A 23,799-nucleotide genomic window follows, 5' to 3' on the forward strand; every position below is an offset into this window, starting at 1 on the left:
TATTTAGGTTTTTGACAGTTTTTTGACACTTGTCATGTCAAAAACCCAACTCGGCTTTAGTGTACCGCAGACCCCTTTGTGGCAATAAATCTGTGCTCAGATGGCAAAAAGGTTATGTCACTTTTCCCAAAAAACTGAGTTGCTCGCATTCCAGAGTTTCGTTCTTTAAAATTTTGGAAGGTGGCAAAATTTGATCTTTCTCTTTTAGTTTATGAAGAAACAATGGAGATAAATTGTAATAAGTCAAAAAGCCACAGTATTGCATGTTGGAAAAATATTACAAATTCGCCAGTGTGAGATTTTAAAAAAGCGATTATTTTGCTATTTGAGCACAGAAATACAAATACAAATATAACGCCACAACAGGCAAAATGCCCAACGAGGTGGCTGATAAAAAGATGCCCATAAAATATATATGGATGTCATATATTTAAAAAAAAACAGCAACCCAATTAAAACTGCAGAACTGAAGGTCATAACTTTTTTTAGAACAATATTGACATAAAAATAAATTTCTCTCCCATTCAAGCTTAGAGACTCCCTGAAAAATTTGGGGCAAGTTAGGGGGATAAAGGCAACTGTTTAATTTAAGTAGACTAGCTGCAATCAGTCTGTGGAAAACAAACATGATTTTGCAAATTTAGACCATTTTGGAAACCAAGAGGGACCTCAATCACACGCCCATCCAAGAATTTCGTACTATTTTAGTCATTTGATAGTGCATTATTTGAAGTGTCTATGAAAATTTTGTGCCATCGTGACCATCAGAACGACTTCCAGAACCCTCTGAGATAGGGAAATTTAATTTTCATAACCCTTGCATATGTTACTTTTACGTTTTAATACAAGTTTAATACAGGGTTCGCAGTAAAATCTGCTTGATCATTCTCTGACCAAAACTATGGAAGGAAAACATTCATTAGACCAGTCATCCACTGGAGGCTACTTCAAGCAAAAACAAGCTACATGTATGCGCAAGACTACTGTGGAAAACCAGCCTAATTTAAAATCTTAGCCTTCCAAATTTCAAATTTTTGTTTCTCAAAGTTTTTTTACAGAACAAGGTTTTCCCTGACTCTAGTCAAATGTTAGCATTTTTTCCTAACTTCTGCCATTTTCTATTTCCCTGATTTTCCCTTGGTCACTAGGAATCTCATGATACCATTAGAACATTGTATCAATTACTAAAATATACATTCAAAATTATTATTTTATAAATATATTTCAAACAAAAAACATTATTAGTACACAAATTTTGTGAGTGCATACCTGGGTGCTTGTAAATGTCTTCAAAAGCATCAAACCAATAAAAACGCAGCACCGATTTCCCATCAGGTAGGATGGTAAGAGGAAGATGACCTGGATCTATCTGAACTGGAATGTTGCTGAAACAAAACAAAGCTTTTTGAATTTAATTACATGTGAACTCAAAAATGTGTATGCAAACACATCATAGAAATTTTCTTATAGTTTCAAATATAGGCCTATGGCTATATAAGTCTATTTATTTATTAATTTTTTTGCAACAATGGAGAGTTTTTAGTTCATTTTTTTTTCCAACTAAAGATGGAAGTTCCTGTTATGTTTTCTTCCCTCACATTTTGATAAAGTTATATCAATAAAGAAGATTAAAACATTCTAAAAAATACAAGAAAAACTTAGGCAAAAGGCTTTCAATTCAATTTTGTTCATCACATCATAAAACTTACATTGGCAAAACAAAGAAAATCCAGAAATTTCAATGGCCCATCATCTCCAATCTTTCAATGACCCATTTTTAACCCATTTCATTTTAGGCATTACAAAGTATGATCATACATATAATAACAATTTTTTTAAATAATCTCAAACTGAAAATATAAAATGTACAAAAAAAAAAACCCAGAGAAAATTACCTTGGAAGAGCAGCAGCTCCAGGATCAAACGTATTCCTCTGGACAGGAATTTCTTTTTCACATTCCATTTTGATATTATCTAATTCAGGAATTTCCACATCTTTCATGTCAGTATAATTTTTCTCAGGTGTGTTTGGCATGTCATCATTTATGAAGTCTAAAATAAAACAATGTTTCTCACTAAGAGAGGCTACATAGAATATATTGACATGGTAGTCATTTGCATAACTGAGTAACAAAACGTGAATTATAATACAGTAATTATAACAAAGTTAACAAAACTTTACTCTCAATTCCTTTCCCACCTTTCAATTTATTGAACAGATCATTGAATTCATTTGAATTTGTGCACATACAAAGTTGATCTAGTGTAAATTATTTCACAAGTGCATCACCATACCAAAGCCTAAAACTTACCAAAGCCAAACTTACTCATGTAAAACATGAGTAAGTTTGGTGTAGAATGGGGTCTGTTTGGTAAACGTCTAGTCGCCCGGAGAGTTCGCCTTTGTATTTGCTGCGTCTGAGTGGTCTTTGGATGCAGCAAATACAAAAGCAAACTCTCTGGACGACCAGACATAAACATCACCCCTCCACGACTCATTTGTGTGAATTCTGATCACGAGGTCCTGATGATGGCTCTCCATTGTAGAGCCAAAACGCATAGACCATTAGACCAATTAAATTTTATTTGATAAAACGTGTGATTACTCTTAAAAATCTGTGAACACTCTTAAAAACGAGTCAATTTTTGTATAACTTAAAACCAGGCAAAGTTCTATTTTTGTGATAATAATCTCATTAACTTTGTATGCTTACGATATCACTCAGGCTGTATCATCCATCCTTTATTGTGATTCACTGATGCCGTGAAATTATTCCCTCGAGTAGAAAACAATTAAGGCCTGAAAATATTGCATGCCAACAATTTTTTCGGTGGAGTTTTTTGTCAGCATAAACTCCCTATTTCATCATCAAAAAGTGAATCAATGCATTTGGGCAGACGCACCAATCCTGAATATTATCAACTAGAAATATGGAATAGTCTACCATCAGAACTTGTACGCACCTCCTATGCAAGATTTGCTTCTGCTATTGAAGCTTTCGACCTGGCTCTCTATGCAAAGTGTTTCCCCTTTTGACACTGATTTCTGATTATTTTTATTTTTTATTATTATCATTATTATTTTATTCATATATATATTATCACTTTTCCAGTATAAGTGTATTTCATGCCTTCTGGGGTTATTGTAAGTAAATAATCTGCATCATCAGAATATACCAGCTTTGTGATTTGTATACAGGGTTTAAGAGTGAAGTTTGTCTCTAATGACGGCCAATGAGTTTTAAATTTGACTGAAAATACAAAATGTGGCATAAACCTAATAAGATATAAGTGAATTAATATTTTGTTTCTTTCACATGTAAATTGAAATTCATAACGAAAAACTTTGAAAGTGATTTGCAATACTCAGAAATTTTATTATCATAATATCAATAAATAATGAGTAAATGGCATGAGCTTACTAAAATCAATATCTTCAGAATCCAGAAGATCGCTCTCAGAGAGCTTTTCAGAGAATGACTTCTTGGGTTTAGTGGCATCGATGTCAGTCACACAGACTGATTCTTCAATAATCTCAGTTGAATCGCAATCCAAACTTGCAGCATCACTTATTTTCCTATCACAGTCACCATTTTCATATTTTAAAAGGTCATTTGTTAAGCTTTTACGAGGCAGGAAATCGTTAGTTTTCCGGTTGAGTGCATCTTTCCGTTTAACAGCAAAAGGATTGACAGGAGTCCTTGAATAAGAAAAATTAATCATTATTAATTTCAAAAATCAATGAATATCGATTATCACAGATTAATTTTGCATCTTTATTTTGAAATTAACAAGATAAAGAAAAAAAGAAATACAAATGAGTCTGACATTGATTCTGGTATTGCAAAAAAAAATTTCATTTGTGATGATTCACTGAAATTTGAAAATTGAAAGAGGCAAAATTATGCATGAGATTTCATTTATAACAGTAGGCTACCAACACACACTTATCGAAATCATCATTAATGTCAAAAATAGTGAAAGTACGTAAGAAAAAGAAGAAAAAATCTTTGCTAAACTTTACAATACATTAGCCCAGGGCTGGACAAATCCCAGGCATGAGGCCGTCATGAAGACTAAAATATTGATATTGGTCACTAAAATTTTTCTTTATGTTGTCACTAAATCATAGGCTGAGAGCAGCACAAAATGATTGAAATTTATAACAGCATATCAGTATTTCAGCCAACATGAAAGAGGGTCATTATGTCCTGAAAAAGTAAAAAGAAACATTATTTTGGACCTTTTTCTTAAGGTAAATTTTTTTTTTGTGATTTGTCCAGCTCAACATTAGCCAATTGCAAGGTATTTTGGTAAAGTAAAAACTGGGGAAAACAAAAGAAAACCATTTGTTTCTCTATTTTTGCAGATGAAGAAAATCAATAGGTAAGGCAATGGGGAAATCAAAAGAATTAACATACATATTGGTAAAGTAGGGCTTCCTTATACAGTAAAACCTATCTTTAAGTGAACCTGTATTAAGCGAAAACCTAAGTTTAACGGAAAAAAATATTAGTTACGTGATTTCAGCGCTAAAATACATTAAAAAACCTGGATTAAATGGAACCTGTCTAATGTGGAAATGGAAAGGAAATAGTGCGCTCTTAATGGAAAATTTTACACAAGCACTTCGAGAGTTTCGCGTCCAATGGATCATACAAAATGTTAAAGTGTTCTACCGGAAATTATTTTATGCAATCTCTGCTTGCCAATGTAGGGTCTACATCATCCAACACGACGTTAGCAAAAACTGTTTCTGTACTTGCTGTAATATTAACCAGTCAACTGTCCAATTAATTTCTCCGAGCGTTACCCGCAGTGCCCACTTCTTTTTGAAGATGTATACGCTTTTTCCCTTTTTTTCCTTTTCTTGGAAGTTTGAAATATTACAATATTTTTATAGCATGTTTTTTTATAGCTCGAATGTGTCGAGACGTAATATGACACCCCAAAAGTGTGTGTGTGTGTGGGGGGGGGGGGTGTCATAATGTCCTGTGACTAAAAGAAATGCTGTTGATGGATTTATGTGGAACCATAGTAGTTGAACCTTTGCTAAAAGATATATGAGTAATAAAACAGATGATGCATCTTTTCAAAGGAATCGGAAATCGAAAAAAAAGTGATTGGGATGCAGCTTTGCAAAACATGACAAAGATAATATAGTAATAATAATCTCAGACCTTGAAATATAATTGTTCAACACCATCTAATGATGAAATAATAAAGTAGAAGGATGGCTGTGCAGATGGCAGCACATGTATGACAAATTATTTTGTCATATCTATGTGAAAAAGACAGAAAAATCTGTGCATCTGCAAATGCCGTCATAACCACTTGACAGAAGCTATGTGCAGTTAATTCCTGAAATGGTAAAAAAATTTTTTTTTTTGAAAATCAGGCTTTTCTACGTGAGAAACCAGTGTAAAGGTTGGATTTCCAAATGGTATGCAAGACTTACAAATTTCATGCAAGCTACTTTCTGTGACAGCAGCGCTGAAGATTTATTAAGCAGAAACCGTGTTTAACGGAAAAAATCTTGGTCCTTGCAATTCTGTTGAAGACAGATTTTGCTGTATTATCTGAGCTGATGTAGACTAGACCTACCTAGCATAACAAAAAACTTGGACAACACAGTACTTGTTAAATTTTCAGGTTAAATGAAATAAAGACCAAATGGCTGAAATTATGTTTACACAAGGATTATTTCAAATTAATGTATAATGAAATCATACTCAAGTTTATTGGTTGCCCACTAGCGTGGAGATTCTGTTGTGATAGTCTGTGTACGAACATTATCTTATTTATCATTCAATAAATTTCTGGATGCACCCTTCTTTCAGGAACGTTTCGATATATCCTAGAGATGTGAGGCGGAATGCGTCCAGTCCTTTAATGCTCAATGCATAATGAAATTAAAGGAGAAATGAATACAATTTAAAGTTACATTAACTCTCTCAGCCACAATTATAAGATACTAGCTATAATACCCGGCGCTGCCCGGGTTTTCTTCAATGAGGCTGTTAGAAACACGTGATATCTTCCTCTTTCTTTGAGGGACATGCAAACCGTGTCTAAGTTAACCAATATGGCGACATCCTGCGCGACTCATGAAAGAAATAAATCTAAATTTAAAGAAACGTAGAAATGAATAGTCCCCCCCCCCTTTTTTTTATGGGTGTTAGGTATTTCGATTCCCTCCCCCTGAACTTCAAGTTATCTATTTCTGCCTGTTTGAGCTTCCAAAAATGCTTAATTAAAGCTGTGGAATTTTTTCGATGTACTTTACGGGGCCCATAACAAATTTTAAAAACATCCTAAACTATATGAATTTATGCAAATAAATATCAAAAGACAATACGGAGAACTTAATTTTCATGCTTGAGAAGATATAAATAGAAAGTTGAAATCAATGTTATTACATGGATATCAAACTCAAAAGTAGATCCGGCAAATTATTCATATTTTTAATTTTCTGGGCTTCGTATCTCCAAGTGAATTCTATATTTCAAAAATCGAGAATTCAATTTAATTTTTAAAATTATCGATATGGCAGGGACCCCCCCCCCCCCCCCCCCACTAAATTTCCGTATTTATGCAGTTAAATCGGCAATTTTAATAGTGATTTCTATGAGGATCACCCTTTTCCTGACCCTCAAAGCGATGATGGTGATGATTATGACGTCTATTCAAAAAGCCTCATTACTGAGAGTATTGAAAATGTGGCAAACCATTATAAAGGCATAAACTATTATACATAACTGGCAGCATTAAAGAAGTGACAAACCATTGTAAAGACATAAACACGTCTGAAACTCATCGCTAGGGAACCACGGTAACCAAAGTAAACGTTCGGAAAGTGATTGTTGAGGCCCAAAAACCATTGTTGCCGGACAGTTTTTTGCCCATTTGGGGCATTTGCCCTGGTCTGACGAAATTTTAAAGTAGCCTATCGTTCAAGTCGGGTCCCATTTGGTATATATGCAAAATTTGGTGACGATCGATCTTAAATTGTAGATTTGTATAGAGAACACACACACACACACAGACACACAGAAAATCAATTTTATATATATAGATCTGACCTAACTTGATGCTTGGTACTTGTGCAATTATGAAATATCTCATCTCCTCAAAACTCTCTTATATTGCCAATCATGAGCTGGGACAGTTATAATGGGATGAATGAAATTTATAAAACTGCAGAAAAGTTAAGTAAAAATAAAGTACTGTAGTGTATTTACAGTATTGTGAAGACTACTGGAAAGCTTTGAAGAATAGTCATTCAATGTTTTTTGAACCACCCTCAACCTTCCCATAACACTTAAGCTCTTTAGAGAGATATAGATGGCTTTTTTTCTCAGCCAGAGATATCAAAGAAACAGTTATTTTCCGGATATTATGCTGAGGTGAGCTCGGAAAGAAAAGTCATCACGTCTCCGCCGGGACTCGAACCCAGGCCCTCTTGCAAACCGGGCAAGCATGCTACCATCTACACCACTGGAGACACATGAATCTGCCTTCCTAATTTCACGCACTGTGTCGTGAGGCGCTGAAGTAGAGGCATTAGTAGCCTCTCATTCATGTGTCTCCAGTGGTGTAGATCGTAGCATGCTTGCCCGGTTTGCAAGAGGGCCTGGGTTCGAGTCCCGGCGGAGACGTGATGACTTTTCTTTCCGAGCTCACCTTAGCATAATATCCGGAAAATAACTGTTTCCTTGACTTAAGCTCTTGTTACGTGTTATTTTAGTTGAATTAGTTTGTTCCAAATGGATGTGTACAAGTCATTTTGTTCATTGAAATGTGAAGTTGTATCTCCTGTGAGTACATGGATAGCGTGCTTGCCCAGACTGCAAGAGGACCACAGTTCAATTCTTTCTCCCAGAAGAGACCAGTAGATTTTTCTTTCTGAGTTCACCTCAGTATAATATCCAAAAAAATTATCTTTCCTTTGTTTTGTTTATAGTTTTACTTTGCCTGTTTTTTTTTGTCAAAATCAATTTATGAATAGTAACAAGTTTTCAGATAACTGAAAACTTGGATAATCAGGGCTCAAATAATGTAGATTCTACTATATAATGTTTATTAAAAATCTGAATGCACAGCAGAACCTAACCTCTCTTAATTGTATCTTACCCTCAAATTAACCTTGAAAAATTCTGTTGACATTTTGTGATCTTATTATAGTACTGAAATATGTATGTGTGTGCACAGTAATTCATATTATTCAAGTCCCTATTGGCCTATCATACTCCGTAAGACATTTTCATCGCAATATATCACCATAATCATTGAGCAGTAATTGTGCATTGCAATATTTCCTTATGATTTACTTGACAGATCCAAGACATACATACATAGTTGCTTGTATCTACCACTTTTAATATGATTTTTTCTAAACCAGCTTACCCCCAATACCAGTAAAGGTATATAACTTCAGATATTGCAAAAGTTTATGTTTACAACGAGAATTCAATGCCTTCAAATGATATCTAACATTAACTTCAAAAAAACATTCTTTAGCATTAAAAAACAAATAGTATCAATCATACTGAATAACTAAAATACAACTAAAATGCAATAAATTTGCATCACTTGCTTTTCAGATGGTGTGGAATTCAAAGGAGAGAAACTGCGAAATGATGACCCGCTGCTAGCTCTAAGCTTCTTGAGAACCATGGGTTGTGGCTTTGGTGTACCTGGTAATGGTTGTGGTTTATTCAGAACATCTTCTACGATGCTTTCTATCAGCTTGTCATCATCATCCCATTTGACATCCTTAAGTCCAATAATTTGAATTACATTACAGATTTCCTTCACAACATATATTACGGTAAATGCCACTTATTGGAATCACAGATAATGGCATCATTCAAGTATTGTTATCTCTTTTGCAAAATACAGAATGGACCACTATTATAAAAAAGGGGAAAAAATTGATAGTTTTTATCGAGACCTCCATTCATATTATCTATTTCTTTTTAAATCGAAAGTCTTTTTTATGCATTTTGAAGCTAAGGTTGAACCAAACATTTTTTTTTTCTTCGTTAGTTATCGTTATCAGCCTGCAAGATGTAGGAAGTTAAAAAATATGCTTTCTCTTCCCCCCCCCCCCCAAGTTGTTGACAAAAATTTTCATACTCAGTTTACAGTGTCCTAATCAATCCATAGTAGCTGCTTATAGTCCATGTACATGTACCATGCTGCTTTTGCAATGAACTTCCTACAGCAAAGGCAAATGAATGCAAGATAAAAAAAGAAACCCTCCAGTTTTTGGTCAGTTTCTTTCATTTGTCTAGATTCACAGTTACTCAGTCAAAAGACTTTGTCAAGAGATCTATTGAATGTACAGCACATTAAAAAAAGTGCATATCATAATTTATGAAACACTATGCAGTTACATTCTAATTCCTTACAATGGCGGAATAGATAAAAAAAAAGTAGGACTTTAGCTTAAAGGAAAAAAACCTGTCCTAGAACAATTAAAAAATGGCACAATTGAACATTTTACAATCAGTTATGTGGAAAAGACGAATTTGTCTCATTTTCATACATCTTGTTTGACCAAATGCAACATATGTTCAACATCAGTGGCGTACCAAGGTATTTGCCAGTGGGGGAGCAAAATATAATTAGGCGCATCATTCTGTTCCTCATTTAGGTGCAATTAAAATAAATTTCAAGTATACAAAGAAACTTCTTGCTAAAACTTCAACCTTGATAGCAACCTTGTCGAGCAAAATTTCCCTCAGAAATTTCCGTTTTGACTTAATTTTTCCCACACGTTTCGAAAATAAGCTGCCATCTACTGGGGGAAATATTTAGTCAAGCATTTTACAATAAAAAGTATTGCACTACGTTTTTTCATTTTTTCAAAAACTCTCGTTAGATGAACTCTCAAAATTTCCCACAAATGTCAAGAAATTTCCCACTTGGACAAATTTTGGCCAATTTTTCCTATGAATAGGGGAAATTTCCCACAAGTTACCATCACTACACATGCACAGGAAATGAATGCGGATCTATATGACCTTGAATTTTCTGCACATCCTCAAAAGGGCAACACCTTGTCCTCAACGCCAACGCAATACCCCCTGTTGACATGGGAAATTAAAAAATAAGAGAAAATCGTCATGAACACCATGGGAAAAAATCGCCATCCGCCAAAGCCAAAAAATTTCTCGCCGAATCTTTTTTCCCACAAGCCCAATTTGGAGGGAAAACTGCCAACCTGGCAACGGTTTCCATCACTCCGCAATAGGGAAAAATCTCAAAGGGTTATGGGAAAGGGGTATGCATTGCGAAAATCTTCAAGAGAAAGAAAGAGAGGATGTAAATACAGTATTTCTTCCTCTTTCTTCACCCTTATTTCTCTCTGAGAGAAAAGGTCACTAAGCCAGTGCCAGAACTCCCAATGAATATATTATCCAACCATAATATTGTACACATAAACCGGGCTAATATGACTTAACATGAATTGAACACAAACCACCCCCTCATACTTGTCGCAATTTTTGAAAAATCAGTTAGTCATTTTTAGGAAGATAGACACCAATGTTGGCAGAATTTTGATTGAGGGGAGCATTCGCTGCTCCACTTCCCCACCCTGGGTACGCCACTGGTCATCATATTGGCTTCTGGGTTAATTTCGGATATAATTATCAAATAGTTATTCTTATTATCAAGAAACTTCCAGTCTCAATATGATTACATTAAGCAGCTTGTACTGTAGGCTATATGAAATCCAACATGAATATTAAATTCAACTTCAGCAACTCAAGATGAATATTACTATCAAATACCTCATTCTTTCTCTTAACAGGTTGAGCCTTGAACATGCTTTTGATGTCAAACTTGTTTTTCTTTGTAGCAGGTTCAGAGCTTTTCCTGCCAATATGACTAGGCTTCTTAGCTATTTAAGATAAAATATATATGTATGATACTCTTTATGTTTAATATAAGAGTAATATGCAACTGTATTATCAATTTAATGGTAGTAACCAGGGTTGGTAAAAAAAAAAGGGGGTTTTTTTGGTTTAAACCAGGGTTTTCTGGTTTAAACTGTTTTTTTGTTTTAAATAGCATTAACACTAAAAACAATAAAATTTCTGAAAAATCATTCAAGCTTCTAATAATTAATTAAAATAAATGTTTATTAATGTAATTATATATAACACTATTCCCATACTTAATTAATCAATAAATCTCTCTTACATTTTAACAAAACCAACTTACAATTCAATTATTTTTTGCTTGAAAATTTTTTTAATGTTATTATTAATCATATAATATAAAGATGTTTTCACCAATTACTTTCACTATACTTAATTAAGAAGCTATTTTGCAAAAACTGTGATAAAAATTAGGTGAATATAATGTATTTAATGAAGCATAAATAATGCAGATTAATTAATTAATGATTTATGATATGCAGGGTAATTATAACTAAAGTTCTTATTTCAAAACACTGTAAAAAAAGAACGATTGTCAGAGAATGACTTGAAAATTGACATGAATATTCCTGAAGCAATGGAATTTTATTTGGCAAAGGAGGAAAAAAATATTAAAAAATTTAAAATTAATGACACTGAACTCATCCAACACGTGGGAAATTTGCTCGCAGAATGGAAACGACAGCCAGTCATGGCAAAATGATAACTTCATTAGTATTGCACGATTTCATAATTCATGGATGGAAACATCACAAAAGAAAATGAAGTAATTGAACAAATAACTATAACTTACTCAAGAAATGTTAAATATGTTGTCCACCGTGTTCTGGCTATGAGGTGAAAGCACAAAAACTCTTGTTCAACAACAGATCAGAGTATGCCATGGTCATGAATCATGATATGGATGCGCTTGCAATTCACCTTTATTAAACCAAACGCACCCCCATGTTAATATTCCTGAAGAACTTCTAATATATAGGGGATGCATTGGAGCTTGCAATTCATCAAAGTTTGCAATCGACCACTGTTCATAACATTTTGAGGTACCTGAACAGATAGAAGTTGCAAGGGTTAAGGTCAGGTGAACTGGCGGCCGACCAGGTGTCATGTCATCTTATTATTGTCAAAATAGTTCTTCAGCAGCTGCTTTGCTGGTATTGCAATGTGCATCTTGAAAATTGTTCTACCCACACACTGATGCTGTGGAAGTGCCGAAATGATGTGGTTGCACAAAATAGATTATACTGCTGGTCAAGTACAGCATCATCTACTTGCACTTTTTTTTTCTTTTGCCAAAGAAATTTCCATTGCTTCAGGAGTATCCATACAAATTTTCAAGTCATTCTGACCAGTACTTATTGTATAGTTTTGGAATCAAACCTTTAATTATAATCAACCTTTATATAGCTGATTATTTTTCATAAATCTGTTACTACTATACAGTAGAACCTTGATTAACTGGGCTTAACAGTAAAAGTATTAAAAAAAAACTTGAATATTAAGACTGGATGATATACAGTATGAGATGTGCTACTTATGGGAAAGAAAATGTCTGTGAGGTAATGTAACTACTAGTACACTAGTCTTTGTCCTTTATGGACAGCTGGTGTCTTTATTGGATTATAGGACCACATGCCCTAGCAGGATAGTGTCACTACTGTTGCTGCTTCTTTGTGAAGGGGAAAAAAAACCCTGTGAGATAATACACCACTACACTTAGATGTATGATGTAATCCTTATTCATGAATTTGCTAAAGATAGACCATCAGAATTTAGCCTAAGGTTAGAAAATGTGGTAAGAATGAGAAATTTTGGCTTCTGTATATAACTTTAAATAACTAAGATATTTCATATGAAAATATATATATATATATTCAAGCCACTTTTTTATGTGACTTTTTGAAAAACCACTTATACCATCTTATGTCATTTAAAGATATATAATCAGAATGTACCCCAAGAATATGAAATTTGGTAAAAATGAAAAATTTTGGCTAATAATGAACCAATATGATATTTTTCAAGGAAAAAATAATATTTAGGCCATTTTTATTTGGTTTTTTTAAAAAAAAAGCCACATGTCTTAAACCAAACAGCTCTGGTAGTAGCATTACAGAACACTGAAAATAATGCAACCTAAAACGTAGGTGATAAGGCAGTTGGTAATTGCAGTTTTTCTTCAAACTGTGCTCCTTGCTCTGGAACAAAGTGATAGCACACACATACCTCTTATTTAGTAGATTTAACTAATTCTCAATGGATGATAGTTATTACACTTGCATACATATTTCTTCTATTTTGCATAAATTGTTTCGCAACCCAATTTTTTTTTTTACTTAACCAATCTAGCCACACTGTAACTGCTAGTTTATCCTATATTTAGATTGGGTGCTGTGGACAAACTTGTTCACAGCATGATGCTTCTTTAATTATAGTGATTCCCTTGAACCAACCACCACCAAAGGCCTGTTTATATACAGCTCAAGTAATTTAGTAAACAAAATTTCAAGTGAGTTCAGAGTATGTAAACAATGTGTTTAAGTTGTTAAGCAATCAAGTGATTTAGTGTAGAATAGAATCTAGTTTATTTTTTCGATTCAGTAGGTGCTCTGTACATGCACCAGGGAACATGACCTTGTATTATCCAATCATTCTTTGTTATATACTCAACTAAATTACTTGTTACCATAGGCAAATTTATGGCTCTGCCGCTTGCAGGCTATTCAAATGTTGCGCCCCATCTCATGTTATAATTCAATATTCTTAACCATTAATTACTTAAATTTTTCCTAGCTTGGGGCCCTGGGTTATAGCCCGCATGGCTCCCCTGTAAATATGCCACTGCTTGTTACTTAACCTTGGGGATAGATCTTAAAATACTTGACCTCTACATTAAACTTTACTACTACCAAATTACTTAACCTGTGCAAACAGATTTTAAGTCTAATTGAATCATTAGACTTTAAATTTTAAATAGTTCATCAAACAAAATGGCCCTGACAAAACAATACAACATAAAAAATAGTCTTCCAATAAAGTACTTTTTTACTGAGAGAAAAAAATATCACACTCTAATTTTATGACTGCATAATCTTGATAAGCCTAAGTGTGTGGCCTTTTTTTATACATTCTTATAAAGTTATATAAAGATGAATATACATTTTCACAGGAAAATTTGCAAACCTTTATGTATATCTGCATTTTCAAAATCATCCGCATCATCAAATATTTCTCTGCCATCTTCTACATATCCAGACCCATCTGTTAAAAATGGAAATAGTTACACTGAGCGATTATTATGCATATGCCTACTTTGAGTATTAATTTCTCAATAACCAGGGTTAAATGTCACACAACTTGAGTAATTCAATTGCAATGGATGTGTGTCTGTGAGTAAATTCACAAATTTTGAAAATACTAAATGCCAGAGTTCAACTTCGGTCGCCACAGCAACCAAATGCCACTTTATGCGTTTGTAATGTTTAAAATTTTCCATGTGTAATTACTCAAGTAGAGTCAGCCAACTACATAAAATTTTCAGAAATCATGTCTAGTGTAATTTTTTGGGTTTAAGATTGCAGGGTATTAATCACTATTGCTTTTTTTTTTTGGAACACATGATTTTCAGTGGCAGCAGCAGTCCTACAGAGATGCCAACCAGGTGCAGCCATGGACTTCACATTTTAGGAGGGCCTAACAGATATAATAAATATAAGAAATAAAATTTTTCTATTCTCAAATTTTGAAATAGATAGCCAATTTTTCCACTCCTTGGCAATGTCACAGTTGAAACTTCACCCAGGGCCTGTTTCTTGCATGGGCAAAAAGGGCACATAACCAGGGCCCCTAAATTTAAGGGCTAAAAATTTCACTCCATTTTGTGCTTCAGGCGCGGACACATATACAGGGCTCCCACTCAAAAAATGAGAAAAAGTAGGAAAACGCAGGACTAAAAAGTAGGATGGGGGAGGGTAACCCCCTTAGACAACATAATCATAGCATAATGGGAAAAAATTTCTAAAAAAATTTTTTTGCAAAAAAAAAAAAATTAAATAATTTTGAAAAAAAATTTAATTTTGAATGAACTTTTTTTTCCCCTAGCACTATTTCAGTCAAGCCAAAACAAAATGACAAAACAGTGCACTAGCAACCACAGATAATTCTTTGCTGTCTCTCCTCATATATATATAACATTCTTTTTTAGAGTCTTCCAAAGTGAAGAGCTTGTCAACTCTCTTCGACAAGGCACAGCAAATTTCGAAGACGTACGTCTTTTAAGAATGAGGCACCTTCGAGACCCCTTTCGAAAGCACAATGCAAAATGTGTAAATTACAAGATCCAATGTAAATAAGGCAAGGTGAACCAGATAGTTTTACTGCGTTGTTCATCATTTTTAAATTTTACTGTTTTGTTCACATTTTACTGTTCAATGCCAGTGTAATCATTTTTGACAAATGAAGCACTTCCATTTCTAGCTCTTTGATGAGCATTGTAAATATTGTTTATGCCTCTTCATGCCTTAAAAATACAGAAGACAACTGAATGCTATAGGGTAGCATCAGAATCACTAAACCTAGAATACGCCTATGTATCCAACTGCTTTGAAATGCAAACTGTTGTTTCACCTATTTGCACCATAATTTTGAATGATGAAAGTTACTGTCCAAGACCATGAAGTAATAAATACAAAATCATTTTTCCATCCAGACAGAAGTTTTTAATGACTACTATACTTGTTGAACCCTCAAACTAAGCAAATGAAAAATTAATCAATCAAATGGTCTACATACACCCCCCTCCTCCAAATTACCTTAAAAATGATACAATTTCCGCTTTGGCAGAATCATTAATTGCATTCTCCAAAATTTGTAATATTTGGCAATATATAAATAGTTTCCTGCTCAATTAAAATCAATTACACAAATTTTGTCGATAGGATTTGGTAAAAAAGTAGGAAAAGTAAGACAAAAACTAGAAAGTAGGACAAAAGTAGGACATTTCAACAAAAAGTAGGAAAAGTAGGACGAGTGGGAGCCCTGCATATAACTCCACCCCAGCATATGCCTCCGTTTCAATAAACAATATTTTTAAATATAAGGGATCCCAAAAATTCATATTTGCCCAGGGCCTGAACTTATGAGGAACAGGTCCTGACTTCAACAAGTCAGATAGCATCTTTATCTAAAAAAAGTAAATTAAGTTATGTTTTGGAACTTCGCAAATCTTAACTCGGCAACGAATGTTAGGATAACAAAAATCACATCAAGTCAGCAGTTGAAAAGTTCAAACAAATGCATAACACAAACAGGGTACAACTTTCATCAATCGTTTTTTTAAAGGCAAAGAAGTTGCACTGAGACTGACAAATCCTAAAAGCATGTCTACATATTCTCACTAACACTGACCTCTGTTCACCATGGTTTTAATTCGCAAGTTCTCTATGCTCTTTCTCTCTTTCTTTTCTCTCCTTCTCCCAATGCACAACCCAGCCTTGGCAATACAAAATCAAAGAACAGCAATGTGAGTCCTTTTGTTAAATCTATAATCAGAATCTAGCCCAAAAAAATCTACCCAGGTTTCTTAAAGAAAAATTTTACTCTAAATATTATGTAGATACATTGCACAATAATGTTATAGAAGGACTGTTACCCTCTTATCTCATTCAAACAGGAAAATACAACCTGAACTTCATTTAAAACGTAAAATTATTTTTTCATATAGTTACATAAAATGTAATTAACGTGATTCAACTAAATTACATACACCACAAAGCTTTACTACTATACAAATCACAACTAAATAACAAATTTAAAGTGTGTAATTTATTTACCATCATTAACTATCCAATCGTCTTCCTGTCTTTCTAAAACTAATTTTGAATAATCTTTCTCGCTGAGCTCTTCATATACAGGTGCTTCTTCTTTAACCTAAGCAAAGCATATAAAAAAAAAATTTACTGGAACATTTGCATTGCCATTAATTTAATCTTAACCGAAAATTGATACTCTATGACAGGGCTGGACAAATCCAAGGCACCAGGTTACCATGACAACTAAAAAAATTGGTATTGGCACCTAAAATTTTCTTTGCATAGTTACTAAATTGCTGGCTGAGAGCACAAAATGTTTGGAATTTATAGCTGTATATCTGCCAACATGAAAGAGGGTCACTATGTTCTGAAAAAGTCAGAAGAAGCATTATTTTGGACCTTTTTCTTCAGGTACAAATTTTTTTGGCGCCTAAAAAAATTTTCTGCTGTCTAGATTTTTTTACGATTTGTCCAGCCCTGCTCCACGATGAACTTTTTGATGGAACATTGATTATGCACTCTAAATGTGTTCTTCATTCAATAATACTAAATAAAAATTATCTCATGAACCCCTTACAAAGTACTCATACATCTTTTGAGTTAAAATATATATTGAAAGATAAAAGAGTATGGATTTTTTCTTTCAAAATTTGCAAAAAATTATTGGCAAGGGTAGCTGCCTGAACCTAAAATGATGATTTTCAATGTTATTAAGATATCTCTTAGGCTCACGGCAAAAAAATTTTAATGTTATATTGATAGAGATATTATTTTTGTATTGCATAATATACAGATAATGCAAAAAATAATTTGCAAAAAAAATGAAATTGTAGATTACCCATATTCAGGGCATGATTTTGACTTCAATGGGTCCTAGGCAAAAAGGTCCCCAGTTCTCTTGCAACTGGGTTGGTCAAAAAAAATACATGTTTAAATTATGGGGACCTGAATTTACGAGGGTTCATGGCAAATGTCTTTTCTGCTCATGTAGAAATCGGACCTTGTCTGCATCATATTACAATGCAGAACGATTTCGGTGCCCTCCAGTTTTCTTGTGACCAGCCGCCACTGAAAGTGGGCCTGATGCCCAGGTTGCCACACCAGATAGGAGGTGCAAATTTCAACCTTTCAACATTACAGGGGAGCAAAATATGTGGTTGGCCTCACTGACCAAGCATCTAGTTGCTGCTCAGCACACATGAATTTAAAAAGTTTTTGGATGTTTCTCTTACCCACGCAAGAGCAATACAAGCCCAAAAGCTCCTTCATTGATATTAGATTCATCAAAATTATTCTCTCTCAATTCTTCACTGTCAGTTCCATCGCTTTCTCTCTTAGTAGATGGAAAATAGAGCTATTTAACATCTTAACATTCATACAAAACATTATTAATCCTTCCAAAAATAATACGAGCATATGTATGACAGAGATCAAAGCAACTTTAATGAATGAAATAATAGCTAACAATTATAGGCACAAAAAGTTGAAAGTCAAAAAATTCATGCCTACCTCATATTTATGCTTGCTCCCCTTCAGCTGCTTCAGTTTTTCCAAAGCTGCAAATCGTCCATGTTTGTCATGTTTAACTCTCTTACTTCTACCTAAATATAAAAAAAATATTATTAAAAAAATTGAAAATGAATTACGAAATATTGTTTACAAAAAATATACCGTATATACTTGTGTATAAGCCGACCCCCTCCCCCCACCCTGCTTCGACCACCAAAACCATAATAAATTGAAAACTCGTGTATAAGCCTACCCCAAAAAATCTGTGCATTTCAGAGAAATAATTCTTATATTTTCATGCAAAATGAATCGCTTAAAGAAATTTATCTGTCTCATAAAATATGGGATGATCAAATGCACCTAAACAATCAATAAGTCGATTTTCTGACACATCGTCCTAGATCTGCATGCCTCCGCTCTATTCGCAGCTGAAGATGTCTGTCTTTGCTCTATTTGAAGCTGAAGATGTCTACTTCGACCTCATTTGCAGCTGAAGATATTCTGCCTCAGCTCATTTGCTGTTCAAAATGCCTGCAAACACGCATTCAGGAGCCCCCATCCCCCTTTAATGTTGGGGTAGAAGTTAAAGAGTGAAATTTTCACCCCCTGTGGTCCGGTGCCCTGGTCACCAGAACTCCCAAGTTCCTCTCTGGTTACAGCCCTACTCAGAATAGTTACAAAAACATCCCTTTAAAGCACTAAACAGGCAATGAGCAATGTCGACAGCTTACCGCGACACCCTTGTCGAAAGTTGGTGATGCCGCTGAGAGACTGAGAAACACTGACATCCAGTATTTCGGTTCTTCTCTTTTAGACAAATTTTAGAGAGTTGGACTCGATGTCCAACTATTATCTGCTTTGCTTAGATATGGAAAACAATACAGAAAAAAAAAATGTTTTCAAAAAAGTGAAAAGTTACGTTTTTTTTCAAATCTTCAGAAGAACAATATAAGAATACTCAGGATTTAAGCAATGGTGATGAAATGCGAATTAGTTATTTAATTTATGATATTGTTTTGAAAAATTTAATATTGTGGCCAATTTTTCTCAAGAATTAGTATTATATAACAAACAAAATGCAATTGAAACCATTGAGTTTTTGTGATATTTTCTGTGAGATCTATGGGATGGTGGGGGGTAATTTTCAAAGAAGTTTTAATTGTAAGATTTTCACCCTTATACGACGTTTTGACGTGGCCTCTTGAATGTTGTGTAAACGAGGTTCCATTTGTGGTAACAAATCTGTAGCATGAGAGAATCTGGTGGGGGCACAGAATGCAAAGGAACAATTTAATACTTCCGAATCTTTGAAGACCCACATAAAAATCCTCATGTAGGTCTTGAGAGTTTTGGGAATCCCAATTCCCAGGAAGTCATGTTGACTGTTGTTGTCTGAAGGACTTGTGTGCGAGAATAGAAAGAATGAAAGGAGCCAACAAGAATTTTGTTTGTCTACTACTGGTCGATCATCAATATTTTCTCTGAATTATTTTAGAATACCCGTTCTCAACAAAAATAAAAACTTGCTTCAAGCGAAACAGTAACAAGAAAATTTTCCAAGCTACCAGGGTTCCGGGATTTTGAGGTTCCATCCCTTTTGATTCAGCAGAACCCTAAAAAAGCTCACATGGAACACCGGTTGGAAAACCCTGCTTTAGGGGACTTATCAATAGGTAGAATGTTAGTTCAGGTGCCCAATAACTATTGAAAGGTTTTTTCCGTTTTTGGCGCTCCGAATAACATGCTATTAAGAATATTTCATACCTTCATAAAGGGTGGTTGATTACGTAAGCATCATCCCAACCCCCCCCCCACCTTGTCATCAAAAGTCAGCAAATCGGAAACCCCCTTTCTCCCCCCCCCACCCGCATCGATACTGACGTAATACTTAAATGACCCCTAATACATTGTTGAACTACATGTCATTTCACTTCCATCGTGTATTGTTGCAGGATATTCTGCCCACAGTCACATTTCACCACCGATTTCTTTAATTCTTGACGGTGTTAAATAGCTTCTGTTGGGCCACGGCCCAGTCACTTTGGAATTTATTTTTCCGGTGATTTTAATTTCTTATTGCGTGATTCTTTTTAAAATTTCGTAGTATGAGTTTACCGCCTATTCAATTCCACGTTGGATTATTTCAATTTATTATGTGCATTTTGGATTATTAAACATGTATGTGCCTTAAGGATCATTCCGATTTCTATGGGATTACTGCTGTGCGGTGGAGGATGGAAAAAAAAGGTAAGAGGTGAAAAAAAACTTTTTTTTAATTTCCATTTCACGGGGTTACATTAGACTTGGCACTTCTTTGCACCAAGCAGTGCCAAGAAGAGTGCTTATACTGCTTTTTCACAGATGAAGATGTCTACCTCTGAGTCATTCAAAGCTGCCGTGGCATATGTGATTCACAGGAGGGGGCAGTACTGACCACCCCTCCTAAGAGCCATATAATATGGGAAAACTTGTCTGTCCCGTAAAATACGGGAAGGTCAAACGGACTTACACAATTCGCCCTTCCCGTCACATCGTCCTGGATCATCACCTCCTAGAGATAGAAGGCCTCTGCAGTGTTTGCCATAAACGTCATTCAGACTACCTAGCAAGTTCGCCACACAGCATCGTATTTCATTTCTTCTTATTTTGGCATCGAATCTTCCTGATTGCCTCACAAAAGCTGCATAGTGATTGGATTTGGGGCATAGAAATCGCCAATTCTGAGCTCGACCATTTCTTTTCCTCACAACATTGATACTGGCATGAGAAGGGAATTTTTTTCCCCTGAATATTCTGAGGGAAAATAGACTACTTACTGACATCACAGGCAGAGTGCGGAGGCCTTCTATCTATAGGATGTGATGCCTGGATCCGCGCTTGGTCAGTGCCCCATCTTCTATGTGCATGGGCCCACCTGGGGGTGGGGGGAACTTCCTCACAATACTAAGATCTGGTCGTAATTATCGACAGTAAGAATGTACTTCTAGCCAAGTGGGGGGGGGCAGAAAAATAACTAAAGCCAGGTTTTCCGTGCCGCACGCAACATGAATCACCCAGCGCGACACGCCGTCCACTCACCAATAAGAAAAACATTATGACTGTTTTCCTACAGAGCGCAATACGGCTCACGACAGCGCTTTACGTTGGACGTTATTGGCCGACTGCTTCTGAAGGAGTCAAATGCGTCTTGCGCCGCGCGTTTTGCCGATGTTCTCTTCACTCTTGTGTGTTTTCTTTCTCTCCCCTTCACACCAGAGCATGCAGACGACAGAGTAGCTGATGCCAAGGCCATATACTATAACTACCCTGATCTGATGCGCCACGCTAGGAAAACAAACGCGTAGCGTAATTATGTAACACGTTTCTGCCGGCGCAAAATGATCTAATTCGGTTCACGCGGCGCAAAAAACCTATTCCTAGGAAAACCCGGCTTTAGCGCGGGGACCTATGATGGTGTTTAGACGGCCTGCCCTAGCCAATGATAGCTGTATTAATGCAACGTGATAAAATGTTATTTAACGCATGTTAACTTATGAATAAAAATGGTAGAACAAAGAGATGCGAACCTTCGGTTTCGGGATCCATCTTCTCAAACAAGTAAATAAATACAGAGACGTAAACACATGAAGGCGCTTTTATCTACCTTTTCCTTTTGTACAATATCAACAACAGGTTTTTGGCGCGCAAAAACAACCGCGGAAAAAGATGTTGCCAAATCTAATTTACTAATTCACTGTCATCAAGACATCAATGGTGACCGTGAGATGGCGGTAGAGTCTCAAGTCTCAGTCAAAGTCGAACAATACGCCATCTCACGACATAGTTAATACAACTATGCCCGGAAAAAAAAAAAACTATTAAAAAAAAAAATTAACGAGGGCCACTCTTACTAAAAACCCGGGGATGCAGAAACAATCGTCTAGAGCAGTAATTTCTTACACTTTTTCAGCCCATGGGCCCCTTTGGACCATATTTTATTCTAGTGGCTCCGCCGTCTTACTCAGGGCCCCCTTACCTTTATCCAAGAGTGAAAAACCCTTTTCTAGGTGCAGATCAGGGCCGTAGCGTGCCTTCTCGCAGACAGACATTTTCTTGGGGGCCCCTAAAAGGAAAAAAATTATGCAAAACAAATGTACATTATTTGTGAGGCCCCCATTCAGCTCGGAACCGTGGGAAGGGCCCCGGTTGCCCCAGCCCAGTTACGGCCCTGGTGCATCAACCGTGGAGCGGACCTACAGGCATGGGCCCCCTGCATCCGGGCCCTTATTCTGGGATCTCAATCACGGGCCCTTCTACAATTAATTTAGAGCATGAAAAAGCAAAAAATGACGAGAATTGTCCCGGGCCTGTCAGCCCTGCCCTTGTGGGAATCATGCCTACACGGGGTCCGTGACACTCGTTGTTCAATGGCTATTTCCTGAATCGTTGGTTTTAGAGACATTTTCCAATTAGTAAAAATGTTTCAAAGGATGTCCCCCATCTTAAATACCGTTCAAGTGAAAAGAACCAAAAAAATATTAAAAAATTAAATTTTTGTACGGTCCTCGAAACTTCTAACTTCCAATGAGAAAGTTGTTGCCCTCTCTCCTTAGGCTAACAAGAAATTCCATGTTTCTAAGCGACTTTACCGAGATATTAGAATTCAAAAATAAGAAAAAAAGGGAAGAAAGTATTGCCCGTGTTATATATAGTTCACGCTGTGTTCTTCCCAACTTTTCTCTCATTTAGAAACATGGGAATTTTTTGGTCTCGGGAGAAACAGGGCAACAACTTTCTAACTGGAAGTTAAAAGGTCTCTGGGGAACGTACAAAAAAAATTCAGATTTTTCAATTTTATTTTTATTCTTTTTACTTGAATGGCATTTATGGGCATCATTTGATACTCTTAATTGGAAGTTGTCACTAAAACTAACGGTTCAGGAAATAGTCATTGGACAACGATAAGAGTGGACAGCATATATTTAAATGGAAATTGTCACAATTGAAGAGCAACCACCATATACTGTATAATTGACATTCACAAATCAAACTTTTTAATTTTTTTCATTTCAGGAATGCAGAGCCCAGTGCGTCCCCATTTGTGTTACTCCTTCAGTGGCACCTCTGCTTTTAGAAATAGAACGTTATTTGCATGAGTACTGTACTTGCGAATAAAACCAGGACCCAAAAGCAGCATTTCGAAAATTGAAGTGCATAATCACTCTGTCAATAAAAAAAATCCCTTCAGCTTTAATAGGGAGGAATGCCTTTGTCTAATTGACTTTGGACAGCACCCCTCCCATCAATTTTTAGTGTGAAAAAACAAAAAATAGTCCCAAGACTACAGCCCTGCCCTTACATAGTGGGATGTTTTTTTTAAGGTCCTGCCAGCATAATTGGAAAATACCTAAAGACACTTTTTTTATTATTATTATTAATAATTATATATATATATATATATATATACACACACACACACACACACACACACACACACATACACATTCTGGAAACCATCTCTTCCTATCTTAATTCCCTCCTCTGAAAGTTCA

At 35.4% G+C, this 23,799-nt stretch overlaps 1 protein-coding gene across 1 annotated transcript in view; it reads right to left on the reverse strand.

Moving 5' to 3' along the window:
• The window catches only part of PolA1 (DNA polymerase alpha catalytic subunit), an 89,032-nt gene extending 67,083 nt beyond the window's left edge, over window positions 1-21,949 (reverse strand). Inside the window, exons 1-9 of the mRNA XM_089252676.1 lie at window positions 21,835-21,949; window positions 18,269-18,360; window positions 16,781-16,877; window positions 14,133-14,210; window positions 10,800-10,909; window positions 8,597-8,775; window positions 3,423-3,700; window positions 1,896-2,052; window positions 1,270-1,385 (exon numbers count right to left, since the gene is read on the reverse strand). Coding sequence (XP_089108802.1) covers window positions 1,270-1,385; window positions 1,896-2,052; window positions 3,423-3,700; window positions 8,597-8,775; window positions 10,800-10,909; window positions 14,133-14,210; window positions 16,781-16,877; window positions 18,269-18,360; window positions 21,835-21,853 — 1,126 coding nt within the window. The 5' untranslated portion in view covers window positions 21,854-21,949. The remainder of the gene's footprint in view (window positions 1-1,269; window positions 1,386-1,895; window positions 2,053-3,422; window positions 3,701-8,596; window positions 8,776-10,799; window positions 10,910-14,132; window positions 14,211-16,780; window positions 16,878-18,268; window positions 18,361-21,834) is intronic.
• Between the last annotated feature and the right edge of the window lie 1,850 nt (window positions 21,950-23,799).

This window comes from Pholcus phalangioides, unplaced genomic scaffold (genome assembly GCF_987345545.1).
Source record: "Pholcus phalangioides strain wild (caught in Gottingen) unplaced genomic scaffold, Ppha-v1.0 ptg000030l_1, whole genome shotgun sequence".
In the NCBI taxonomy this organism is placed as follows: domain Eukaryota; kingdom Metazoa; phylum Arthropoda; class Arachnida; order Araneae; family Pholcidae; genus Pholcus; species Pholcus phalangioides.